General features: G+C 38.8%; 1 protein-coding gene across 1 annotated transcript in view; it reads left to right on the forward strand.

Moving 5' to 3' along the window:
* The window catches only part of fgf11a (fibroblast growth factor 11a), a 45,901-nt gene extending 40,667 nt beyond the window's left edge, over positions 1-5,234 (forward strand). The window contains exons 3-4 of the mRNA XM_056234748.1: positions 1,393-1,591; positions 4,852-5,234. Coding sequence (XP_056090723.1) covers positions 1,393-1,591; positions 4,852-4,988 — 336 coding nt within the window. The 3' untranslated portion in view covers positions 4,989-5,234. The remainder of the gene's footprint in view (positions 1-1,392; positions 1,592-4,851) is intronic.
* Positions 5,235-13,778: the final 8,544 nt, after the last annotated feature.

The following is a 13,778-nucleotide window of genomic DNA, read 5'->3' on the forward strand; positions in this document are numbered from 1 at the left end:
CATGTGCTGCTCTGACACCTGCTGGCGAACGAGAGAACTGCAGGCGGGAGGTCAAAAACATCAGAGGTCAACCGAACGCTCCTCTCCTTTATGGAGGAGAACTGGGACCCCTTAAAGATAGGCTATGCAATGGTTTACATAAATACTGGTTGTTATCCTGGTTGAAACTCTCTTCTCAGCCTGATATCAATCGGCATATTGATATCAACCTGTCCTGATATCAATAGAAGGGTCTAAATATTTAAAAAATGTATATATATCTTCTGTTAGGTGCAGTGTTGTGGATTGTGGCAAAGATTACTGTATGTGCACCTGAACAGAACACATGTGGTCAATAAATGCGTAATAAGAAAGTGTGTGGGGTTTCGTCTTCCTCCTTTACTGTTCCTCGGCACACTAATGCCTTCAGACTCAATCATCTTCAGCTGAAAGCGCCAGTTCAATTAAATTTGGTGATTAAATAATTAAAGTTCCCATAGACTTTAACTTTGAGCTCTTTACTCTGAATGGGGTTTGCAGTTCAAGCCTTGATGAATGTTAAAAAATATATTTTACATTATTTTAAACTTATTGTGCTTAAAATACTTCATATTCATATTTCATAATAATAATAATTATTATTCATAACAAGCATTTCTTTGATAGCACACTTTAAGACTATCAAAACCATGATGAAGATCAAAAGCCTGAATGGCCACAATTTAATTACAGATATGCAATTATGAATATATTTTATGAAGAAGGCTCGATTATACTTTGGTGACAGAGGGGAGTGTTTCAAAACAAAAACATAGAGCACGAGAGAGAGGAAGAGGAGTAAACCCCTTATTCAGCTGCTCTGCTCACCAGTCACACCAAGGATCCCAATCAATCCTGGAAATTGGTTTGTTCCCTGACAAGGTTACGAAATGACAGGGTGGTAGAGAGAGAGAGAGAGAGAGAGAGAGAGAGAGAGAGAGAGAGAGAGAGAGAGAGAGAGAGAGAGAGAGAGAGAGAGAGAGAGAGAGAGAGAGAGAGAGAGAGAGAGAGAGAGAGAGAGAGAGAGAGAGAGAGAGAGAGAGAGAGAGAGAGAGAGAGAGAGAGAGATGTTGGTCTTTGCTTACTGACAGGCTGCTATCTCCAGCCGGGATGAAGAGAGTCTGGGAATTTGGGTGAGTTTGGGATTACGCTGAACAGAACACATGTGGTCGATAAATGTGTAATAATAAAGTGTGTGGGGGGTTTCGCTTTCCTGATTTACGGTTCCTCTGGACACTAATGCTTTCACAGTTCTGTCACAGTGAAATGCAAGGCCCGTTTTCCTCCCGTCCCGGCTGAACTCAATATATATGCTATATACTATATACAGTCTGTCATTCTGGTTAACTCACTATCTGTGTATCTCTGTTACAGGAACATTTCACGCCTGAGTGTAAGTTTAAGGAGTGTGTATTTGAGAACTATTATGTGACATACTCCTCGATCTTGTACCGCCAAACGCAGTCGGGTCGGGCCTGGTACATTGGCATTAACCGGGACGGACAGGTCATGAAAGGAAATCGGGTCAAAAAGACCAAAGGAGCGGCTCACTTCCTGCCCAAGCTCATAGAGGGTACGTCTCTGTTTATCATATTAGATTATTTGTCATTTGTTGATACCATTTAAAAGTTTTGGGTCAGTACGATTTTTTTATTTTTTTTTTATTCTCAATAAAGCTGCATTTATTTGATGAAAAAAAAAATACAGTAAAAGCATTGTGAAAATAGTGTGAAATATTATTACAATCTAAATTTTTCTATTTTAATATTTTTTTAAATATAATTTATTCCTGTGATCAAAGCTGTATTTTCAGCATCATTACTCCAGTCTTCAGTGTCACATGATCCTTCAGAAATCAGTATAATATGATGATTTGCAAATTAAATGCAGTGCTTTTTACGTTACTTGCCATGCCAAAATTTTGCCCACCACAAAAAAGTAATACATAAATAAAACAAATAAAACAGGCCTAGTTATTGTGACACCAAAAACTACTAGCCTAACTCATATAAATTTCAAATATTGTCAACGACAAGTCAATTGTTGGTAATAAAATAAGAACAAATAATCAAATTACGAGCAATAGCACAAATACAATAGAACAAACATATAAATCAAATAATCACTGCTTTTCATGTTAACAGTCTAACAGTAATGTTCAGGTAGAGAAAATGAATAATCAAATGTAAAATAGCACTGCATAGTCTGTATAAATTAAATATAGATGAATCCTTGTTAAAGTTACAAGAGTTATTCAGTCCGATTGTTTGATAATCATTTAAACAAAGACAGCAGCAGATTTATTAGGCCGCTGTCACTTTAAGAGCTGCATGGATCCAGTATACTGATAAACATGTGTTTTCTTTCTCAACTGTTTATGTTCACTTAAGACATAACAGATTATTTTTACAAGGATACTCGCCGAGACCAGCACTTTTGCAAACTTTTGTGTGGATATGTCCGTTCAAGTGCAAGCAGACGTGAAAGAGAGCTCAATTTTCGGGTGTGTGTGCGCACACAAAACTTCTCTTTCGCGTCTTCTTGCACTTGAATATTTAAATTGGCAAGGCTTAAAAAACGTATGCAAATGATAAAATTGTAATGTGCACGGTTGCTCCTTTGCACTTAAAGAAGGTTAAGGGAAATAGTCAGACACCGTGGTATAACGACCAAAACAAAGAAAACAAAACTAGAGCTATTTCGTATTTCGTGGAAGGAAAGTGTTATTGCATACAACGAGGCCTTAAAAACGGCTAGATCTAAGTGACAGTGAGAGCGTCAACTGCCAGCAACATTTACGATGGCCCCTTATCGTTAAACTCTGAACTAATTATGTTACTAAGGTCATTTTTTTGAATGGAAAGTAATCTGTTATGTTGTTGTACTGTAAAGAGTGCAGCTCAAACAAACCTTTCAGCTGTGCTGCCATTTTGGACACAATGGCTGCATCCGAAATCGCATACTCTCTTGAGTAGGTGCTTATTTAAAATAAGTCATTACTGGTAAGTTACAACCGCTAAAAAAAAAGTACGCTCTATATAGTATGAATGTAATCTGGACGTACTACATTTGCCATGTTGTCATTGTCATGTGATCTACCAGCGTCAGTTGTGTCACTTCACAAACCCTCTCCCGTGGCCTCATGGGACAGTAAAGTGCCCATCAAATGCACACTTCAGAATCTCACCGGAAGTAGTTGGTCATCCTGGGACGTTTTGCCTATTCATTTACGAGTACTGTGAGTTCGGACACACTGCTCTTGATACATACTGTTTATCGCCTACTATATAGGAGGGAAGTATGTGATTTCGGGTGCAGCCTCTTACTTCAGCAATAAAAACAAAAAAATTAAACACAAATTTGATGTTTATCTAAAGTCATTTTTGCCACTCTAAAAAATGCAGGGTTGTTTTACCCCTAATTTGGGTCAAACATGGACAAACCCAGTCGTTGGGTTACATTTTTAAATGATATTTTTAACCCAACAATTGGGTTTGTTCATATTTGACCCAAATTTGGGTTAAAACAACCCAGCATTTTTTAGAGTGGTTGAATTTAGTTCCTAAAGGGACATGGTGATGGGAAAAAGGGAAAAACTATATTTCAATAAAAAATTAAACACAAATTTGATGTTTATCTAAAGTTATTTTTGCTTATTGGTACACTTTAAAAAATGCAGGGTTGTTTTAACCCTAATTTGGGTCAAATATGGACTAACCCAGTCGTTGGGTTACATTTTTAAATGATATTTTTAACCCAACAATTGGGTTTGTTCATATTTGACCCAAATTTGGGTTAAAACAACCCAGCATTTTTTAGAGTGGTTGAATTTAGTTCCTAAAGGGACATGGTGATGGGAAAAAGGGGAAAACTATATTTCAATGATTTTGCATTCTCTCGCAAAAGTTTTGCGTTCCCCGACAAACTAGGATTTTGCTCGTAAATCCTTTCCGTTCCCTGAAGAAAGTTTTGCAAGCGAACGCAAAGTTTCTCAGGAGAACACAAAACTTTGCGTTGAAATATATGTTTTCCCTCCCGTCCTATCTCATATTTTTTCCAGCACCATGTCCCTTTAGCGGCTCCGTATGAATTGGATCATCGAAGGTCAGCAGCAAAGACATTGCAAAGTGAGATAAAATACATAAAGTAGGCTTACATTTAACGTATTTTTAATCATTTTGAGAAATACTGTTTTTGTGCAAGTTTTGTATTTTTGGACCAGTGAGATGCTCACATTATTCTACAGTAACCATCATGTGTTCACACACAACGCCTCTACACTTACTCATGATTTCTCTCAACACGAGGACAGGAGAGCTGTCAAAAACAAAGTAACTTCCGTTACTTATTTAAAAAATGTGTTATTTCACTTGTTACTTGAAAAAAGTAATCTGATTACTTAAAGGGTTAGTTCACCCAAAAATGAAAATGATGTCATTAATGACTCTCCCTCATGTCGTCCCAAGCCCGTAAGACCTCCGTTCATCTTCGGGACACAGTTTAAGATATTTTAGATTTAGTCCGAGAGCTTTCTGTCCCTCCATTGGAAATGTATGTACGGTATACTGTCCTTGTCCAGAAAGGACATTTCAATGGAGGGACAGAAAGCTCTCGGACTTAATCTAAAATATCTTAAACTGTGTCCCGAAGATGAACGGAGGTCTTACGGGCTTGGGACGACATGAGGGCGAGTCATTAATGACATCATTTTTGGGTGAACTAACCCTTTAACTCACGTTACCCTCACGTTACCGGTGGTAAAATGTTGACAGACTTTTCATTTCAGGGTGAACTGTCCCTTTAAGAGTCTCTGTTTTTCTCCTGTCTCTCCAGTTGCCATGTACAGGGAGCCGTCGCTACATGAGGTTGCTCAGCAAAGCCCGCCTAGGAAAACAGCCAAAACCTCAGACTCGCCCGTCCATAAAAACGGCAAGAAAGAAAAAGTGCTTCCCGTCCCCACAGCATCCTAGCGGCAGGAGAAGAAACGCTTCGTTTGCACGGACACGCCACGATCCGCCAACACTGGCACGGGAGGTTTGGTACAAACATTGTTTTGTAGTCCCTCCACCAATCCTCAGAACGTTGACATTTCCAACAATGCATCAGGGCCCAAAAGACCCTTGCCGATAGGTCTAATGCCCACCGCACTTCCTTTTTGGTCTCTCCCGCTTCCCCGACCAAGGGAATACTGAGCAATAATAACCGTAATGGTCTGGGGTCAGTCAGAGTGTGGCAGTGCCGCTTTTGTAACAACAGCAACACCTGAAAGAAAGGATCTTCGTCTTCCTCTCCTTTTTTAGTATTTCAAGAAGAAACACTTCCTCTTTGTGAAGCGATTCGTGCTTTACATTTAAACCCTTTCTTTTCCTTTGTTCAGGCATTTATAGATCCTCCAAATCTGGTTTTCTTCTTTTTTTTTACAGAGATTCCCCCGCCATCTCTAAGCCTTGTTTGTAATCTCCTCTCCCTTCTCTACCTCTTCTGCACTTTGATTAGCTTGAGACACAGAGGCCATTTTCCACTTCACAACACAGGAAAAGCCCCGCACACTCTCCAGGGGAACATTAAGGATGCCGCCACACACACACACACACACACACACACACAAACCAAATAACTAAATAAATAAAAGTTCTCCTCCTCTTAGGATGATGATGTTCACTAGCTCCTGCGCTGATGAGTGTGTGGAGGGTGGACGTGTGTGTGTGTGTGTGTGTGTGAACAGTAATGCAATATTTTTTGTAAGATGACTCATATCAGAGGGAATAGGGTGGCATTATTGTTTATTTTGTTATGATAAGTCGTTGTTTTCCTCATTGCAATATGCCCAGAGAGCAATATTGGTACAGCTGCACTCGTTCTCCTCCCTTCTTAGCACGCGTGTTGCTTTCGAGCAGGGTTTTTCAAAGTAGATGTGCTGACTACTGAGACTGCAAGTTTCCCAAAGTTCATGTCCCTACATTCAGTTTTATTCTATTACATTTGCCTGAGAGCAAAGGCACTTCACCCAGCCAAATGAAACAACACAAGTGCTGAAAAATGTCCAATTCTGCTTTATTTTCTTCTGATAACACCGTTGGACCCGGAGGAGCTCTAGGGAACCATCCTTGCACAAACAGAGCTGTAACGTCTGACCTCCAGTTGTTAATAATATCAGTATGTAAATGAAAATGTGTGTTGAGTGCTATTAGGGAACCTGGTGACACATTGCACTTCTTCCTTTGCAATAATAGTCCTGATTGTGTTTTCATGCATATCACCTACATTATAGAAATATGATTTCATAATACATGACCGTGCAAAAGTTTAGGGTTGGTAAGCTTTTTTTTAAATGTTTTTGAAAAAAGTCCAAATTTATTTGATTAAATATGGAAAAACAGTAATATTGTGAAATGTTATTACAATTCAAAATAACTGTTTTCCATTGTAATATATTTTAAAATGTAATGTATTCCTGTGATCAAAGCATCATTACTCCAGGCTTCAGTGTCACATGATCCTTCAGAAATCATATTATCAAATCAAATCAAATTTTTGAGGAAAATATGATTTTCAGGATTTTATGATGAAGAGAAAGTTTGAAAGAATAGTTTATTTATAATATATATTTGTTTTTGTGACGGAGTTGTTTACTTTTAAACGGTTGTGTATATAATGTAGCTATAATATAATTTTGGATGTAGAAAATGTTCCCTATTTAAATACATAATTATTAGGGTCCATTACAGAAAGAACTTGTGTATTTTAGCTGGTTTTTTTGTAGTGTAATGTTTTGTGGTTAGTTATATTAGAGCACGTTTCCTTGCTGGTTATATCATCACTGTGGTATCAAGTGCAGAGCTTAAACAAAGTGCAAAAATCAAAATGTTCTTCTTGCTGAGCTGAATAATTTCTCATAACTTGCACCTGGTGTTGAGGAAATCATATCTGCGATAATTATAGGTTCAGTCCCCTGCAGCAATGCATTATTGGGAGAAACAAAGTTACTAAGACCAAAGTGGAAAAAACTATAGAAATTTTTGACATCTGGTGCAAAATTCTTCAACATTTAGATCAGGATGTCAATCTTTCCCAGATTACAGTTCACAGCACCCGCAGGTAACGCACAATCCCCGTTCTAGAAGTGTGTGTTTGCGCTTAACGTCTCAAGCTGATTGTTTTTCAAATATTCTGCATCTTATTGCTTCTAGGTACACATCAATAAGACTATAAGGCATCTTGATTTTTCTTCATACACTATAATTTGTTTGTAGTTTTGCAAGCAACATTGCTCACCGCAGACTCCAGCTTTTCTTAAAGGGAAACTTTACCGCTGGCAAAATGTGCTTTCGATAACATCCGGCTGCCTATACAGTAGAAAGGTCCGTACAGATAAATCTGTGCTAGCTGACTAGAGAAAATATGCTAAATAGGTAGGAAAACTTACCCATAATGCACTGGGCATGTTGCCATCCAACAGAGCCAAATACAGCTTTGCTTTAGTAGGAAATACTTCTTAGCAAACTTTTGCTGCATTCAAGTCATCTTGGGAAGTTGGTATTTACGAGTTGGGAAGTCGTGTTTACGGCAGGTGCTTTCAAGTCACTTTCGTCGGACCAAGATGGTGGTGTACCTTCTCTTAAAGGGATAGTTCACCCCAAAATGAAAATTCTGTCAGTAATTATTCACCCTCATGTTGTTCCAACCCCGTAAGACTTTCGTTCATCTTCAGAACACAAATTAAGGTATTTTCGATTAAATCTGAGAGCTGGATCACTCCTCCATAGGCTTCTTAAGGTTGTATCAGCGATTGTGGGTGACGTCACTTCTGTTTGTGTTTGAAGCGAGATCCCAAACAAACCAAGTTAGCTCGGCCCTCCCTCCCGTTTCGTACAATCTGATATTCGCTAGAGCTATCCAAGTTTAGTCGAGCTTCACTCCTAAAGAAGGATATTTTCACACACAGTTCACATCTGAAAAAGTCAGCACTAGAAGCTACTCACCTGTCCAGAAGAAACAGTGCAGGAGACAGAAAACTTTTCAAATCTTTAAGCTCTCTCCACCGTTCAAAAGCCTTCCCAATTATTATTTGTTTCTTTAACGAATAACGACGGTTTTCCCTCGCCCTAATCCTCCTCCTCTTCTTGGGGATTGCCTCTTCCATGTTCACTGTATCTGGTCCGTTGATAGACGCGCTGGCTTCTTCTTCAGCTCTGACTTGGCATGCAGGCGCCGTGAACGAGCGCAAAAACAAACAAAACCCGCCCCTGTCGGTGATTGGTTGGAACTCTGTTTATTTTGGTTTTGAGTGGTGGTTGTACCCATTTGTTTTTGTGTGCAGATCTCAGAGCCTAGACTGCCTACAGAGACGTGTTTTTTGACAGCCTGCTTATGGGGCGGGCAGCTAGCGGATCGTTAGGAAAGATTAGATGAATGTGATCATTTATGTTTGGGCCTGAAATCGCTGATACAACCTTTAAGGGATCGAAACTGGCCGGCCCAAAAGTTATTTAAGACATTGTTAAAATTGTCAGAGGGACTACAGTGGCTCAACCTTAAGTTTATCAAGCGACGAGAATACTTTTTGTGCACAAACAAAAAGAACGACTTGAAGCCCCGTACACACCGGGACGAATATCGGCGTGCGTTATTCGTCAGCGTTTTTCAACACGTTTTTTGTGTTCACACCCAAGCGATTTTCGCTGACGATGAGCCGAGTGAACATGCAAGTTCATTCCCTGACATTAGATGGCGCTTAATGTAAAACAGAAATAGTCCTATTTTGTAGTCGCTGTCGCGTTTGTCATATAGTTCTTTATGTTCCGACACCAACGAGACCAGCGGCTCTACATTCATCTTGCCTTGCATCTTCCTTGTATTATTTCTTCCCGGCAGTGTAGACGCTACTTGGCGTATATCTTCTTCGCCGTTACGTATGTGTGCTCGGCAAGACCGTTTTGTGTTTGAGCGCCCCCAAGTTGTGTTTTACTGTAACTTCAGAAGCTCCAGACACGTGAGCAAAAGCACCAATCTCATTGGTCGGATAGTTTTTGACGCGGCGCGTCAAACCAAAAAAACGAACCCGAGGCGCTTTTTAAAAAATGACGCTTTTACGCGTGGCGTATTTCGTGTCGGTGTGCACACTCACATTGGCGCCCTTTGTTTAGTCACGAGGCGCTAAACGTCGGCGAATATCACGCACGAAATTCGTCCCGGTGTGAACAGGCCTTTATTCAACTATTCATGTCCTTCTCTGTGGGCCTCGAGTGAGTTTACGTAGTGATATTGCGCAAAGCTTCTGTGTTGTGATGTACAACCAGAAGCGCTGCGCAGTTTCATACGTGAAATCTCACGGCCCACAGAGAAGGAAATGAATAGTTGAATAAAGTCGTTATTTTTGTTTGTTTTTTGCGCACAAAAAGTATTCTCGTCGCTTGATAAACTTAAGGTTGAGCCACTGTAGTCACTCGGACTGTTTTAACGATGTCTTTCATAACTTTTGGGCCGGCCAGTTTCGATCCCTTAAGAAGCCTATAGAGGAGTGATCCAGCTCTCAGATTTAATAAAAAATATCTTAATTTGTGTTCCGAAGATGAACGAAAGTCTTACGGGGTTAGAACAACATGAGGGCGAGTAATTACTGACAGAGTTTTCATTTTGGGGTGAACTAACCCTTTAATGAACTACACAAAAATACAGCAAGGTTTTTAACTTTACTTCTAGAAAATGAAGACCAAAGAATGTTTATCAGGTGTGTCTTGCTTTTTTATGTTTTTAATTCATGTAGGAAGCCACTGTAAACTCCATCATATGGTTGTATTACAACGCGATCAAATTTTGTGCAGGGAGGTAGATAATTTTCTTGTAAAAATAAAAAAGCCTGACAATGTCACCGCTTGCTAAATACCTATAAATATTGTTGTATTCCGCCATGTTTCTCACTGAAATGCCAGAACTCGTACAGATCGTGACTCAAAGAAAATCCTGAGCTTCCCACTGGTTTTTATGACTTTGTGTTGCCGTTCATGCGCATTCTGTGATCTTTCCAACATGACTTGAAAGCACCAAAAGAGGTGTCGACTTGTGTTGATCGCGGGTGCAAGAGTTCAAAGAGTCAACGTTTATCGGAAGCGAGTTACTTTCGTTTTCCAGTGAAGGATCCAGACCGTTGTAGGTAGTGGCTAAAGCCTGCAAAGAATCGTAAATACGGAGAAAGCGACAGAAAATCTGAAAAAACCTCCATGTTTGAAGTCAACATTTCAAACTATATGACTACGAACAGTGTCCTTGGCCAATTTTTCGGTCCAGGTAACATGGAGAACAAGTAAACATTGTTCTTTTACATACCGACATTGTAACGATAAAAAGCGGGTTGAAAATGGGCAAAGTTATTCTTTAAGTCTTGCATTGTCCACAGCTCATTCAGCTGCCACGGTTTAAGGTTCAGTGATATCTGAAGGGCTATTTATGTAAGGTTTCGCAGGTCCATGTGTTGTTGTAATCACAATCGAAGGAAAAGTTGACCAAAGCACATCATTATAACAGCTGGATGCAACACTGAAACAGGCCAGACAGCAAAGGTTGAATAAATGACAAAGTCAATGTCTGTGCTTTGATTAGCATGGTGCATTCATTCAGTTTAATCACAATTACACCATGAAATTGATAGTTACTTTCAAATGTCTCACTTCTCCACTCCCCACTCTTCTTTCAAACTTTGAGATGTCACGGTGGGGCTTGCGCTGACTTGTAACCTGACTGAATGCAAAAGGCTCTTGTGTTTGTAAGGGCTTTCTAATCCAATACTTGAGTACAAAAGAAGATGAAATGCCATAACCGCCACTTAAATGACCATTATAACATCTGCTTTGGGTCACTTTGAGCTGATTGTGAATACAACATAATGTTAGAGAAAAGAAAAGGAAAGAAAAAGAACATTAGTACTTTTTTTCGCTTTGATATATTTGGCGTGCACATAAGGGCCAGATCGGGTGATTTAACAATTATTTTAATGAAACCACTCTCTGTGCACAGCTAAGTGCTTCTCTCTCAATTTCCCTGCTATTTTTCAGCCATAAACACAGAGGCCAGAAGATGAAAGCTAAGGGCTAATGCTTTTCAGAACAGCCAAGCCATTAAAACACTGTACGTGTGTACATATAGATAGAGATGACCTTGTAAACTTCAATTTTATACATTTACTAAACTGACATTTTTGCACATCATATTTCTGTCTTTTTATGTTTCTTCTTTCTTTGAATGTCCTGGTCATGTTGTCAGTGTGTGTGTGTGTTTTGCCCATCAATGTTGTGCATATGTTTGCATTTAAGGTATTTAATTTAAGTTAAATCTATCAGTTCATTCATTGTAATTTGCATGAGTGTCTTAGAAAGATACAGCACTGGGACACAGGGTTATAAAGTCATTATGATGTTGGGTTATTGGTTGGGTTAGTCTGTGTAATTGTAACCAGCTCTTAACAGACTGATCTTGCTGTGTTAACTCTACACTGATATATTAGCTAGCAACTTTCAGTCTTTATGTTACACATATTACACATTAAATTAATTACCAAGCAATAATATTAACAATCTGCAATTACAAAGCTTTCTGCAAATGATTATATTATATGCATCATTCATCAGTATTACTTAGTGCTTAATTAAATCATTTATTGTGACATGAACACTGTGATCCCCCCTTACACACACACACACACACACACACACACACACAATTAAAACGTTGTCTTCCTTTTCACTGATTGCCTTTTTCTGTGCTGCAGGATGGGCTTGATCCATATGATCCATGTTCACTCCCTTTTATTGACTCATTGTCGATAAATGCTTTAAAAACAGATGTTATTTTCTCTCCAGGTTATATCAAATCAGACCTATTGGTTTTTTGTTCAGACGGACTGCAAAAAATCGGATTTTTTTCTTTTCTTTTTTTGCAAAATAGCAAAAACATAAACAAATCAAGTGGTTTGAAATAAATCCGATTTTTAATCTTTTTGAGTCATCTCTGACTAAACAGTCAGATCGGCATTTTTGCTGTAGTTGTTAAAGGCACAATATGTAGGGTTTTTCGCCACAAGAGGGCGCAGTTTCCAACAATAACAAAGGCGTAGGTTATGACGCAGTGATGAGCTGAATGATGGGACTTGCTGTCAAGCTGATGGATCTAATAATGTTTATGGATGAGTGCAAACATTCATGTTTTTAACATTACAGTGGTATGAAGCAGGTCACGATTGCTAAAGAGACGGATATAAAGGAACAAGGACATTTAATTCTACCGAACTACCCGCAAGTGCTGGATTACTCACACAGGTCAGTTTATTAGACGAATTAAACTTGTGAGGTAACGCAGCGCTGCTTCACTTGGTCTAACGTTACACTATCACACTAAACGGCATTTAAATGTGTGTTGAAAGTTATAATGTTATTCTACGTGTTAGTTCGTTTGCTATACGAAACTAGCAGTGAGCTAGATCAACATTAGAATAACATACTGACCATATTCTAACATTTCATCATGTTGAGCTAACGTAACATTGATTTGTTTTATGTACATTTGCTCACCTGTCTAATAAAGCTGTCAAGTCGTGACTCGTGAAGCTCTGTCGAATCCAAGTTAGTCGCGGACGTGGAACTCTCGGCATCTCAAAAACGCCACGCTGATATTGATCCTCATTTTAGTTCTCCTTGTTTGTTCCAAAGTCTGATTGCCATGGTCTATGTTTGAAAGAAACAAGAACTGCGTGCCGCTAAACGTTACGCACTACGCAGTTGTCCACGTCTGTCGCCATGGTTACGTCATGGCTATGGCAGTATGAACGGAAACCGAGGATAGTGCGGATATTGCGTCATTGACAGGCGACATCTTTTTCCGGGACAGCCACTTATTTAAAATTGGAATTTCTCTGAAATACAAAATCTTTGGAGACTTTTGGGATATTGTAAGTACACAACTGCAGGAAATATATCACACTGTGCAAGTGATTTTTGGATATTTTATTACAAAATTCTTACATATTGTACCTTTAATCGGGATTCAGTATGTGTGTAACGTCATACAAAGTGCTCAAAATGATCTGGAGCTCTGTATTTAGACTCTTTTTCTCTAATTTGTTCTAACTGTCTGATATTCTCTATCTAGTTATACACAAGTTATGCCATCAGATGACTTTGCCAAGTAACTAGCAAGGTAATGCATTACTTTTAAATGTACATCAAAATATCTGAGTTACTTTTTTTCCATGTTATTGACTGACAGCTCTTCTGTCTCCATGTTGAGAAACCAGGAGTAAGTGTAGAGGCGTTGTGTGTGAACATGATGGTTACTGTGTAGACTAATGCGAACACGCATATATATATCTCACTTGCACAAAACAGTTTCAGTATTCCTGAAAATGAATAAAAACAGTGAAATGCAAACTCAGAATATTACGAAAACCTGCCATGATTAAATGTTAAATAAAACAAATGTACTTTATGTATTTAATCTCACTTTATTAACCAACATCTTTGCTGCTGACATTCAATGATCCAAGTCAGCCATACTAATAAGAAAACATTGCTTTAGATAAACTTTCTTCTCCTGTGTCCTATTCTTCTGCGATCCAGAGCAGATGAAAGACGTGAATTTGTTCACTTTTGGTGTGAAAAGGCCTTTACGTTTAGCAAAAAAACCAAGCAAACCCAGGTGAGAAAAAGTAATTTATTTAGTTACTTTTTAAGGGAGTGACGGAAAATTGTGACATTACTTTTAAAAGTAAC

The sequence above is a fragment of the Rhinichthys klamathensis genome, unplaced genomic scaffold, assembly GCF_029890125.1.
Source record: "Rhinichthys klamathensis goyatoka isolate OS25496 unplaced genomic scaffold, OSU_Roscu_1.1 h1tg000405l_1, whole genome shotgun sequence".
NCBI lineage: Eukaryota > Metazoa > Chordata > Actinopteri > Cypriniformes > Leuciscidae > Rhinichthys > Rhinichthys klamathensis.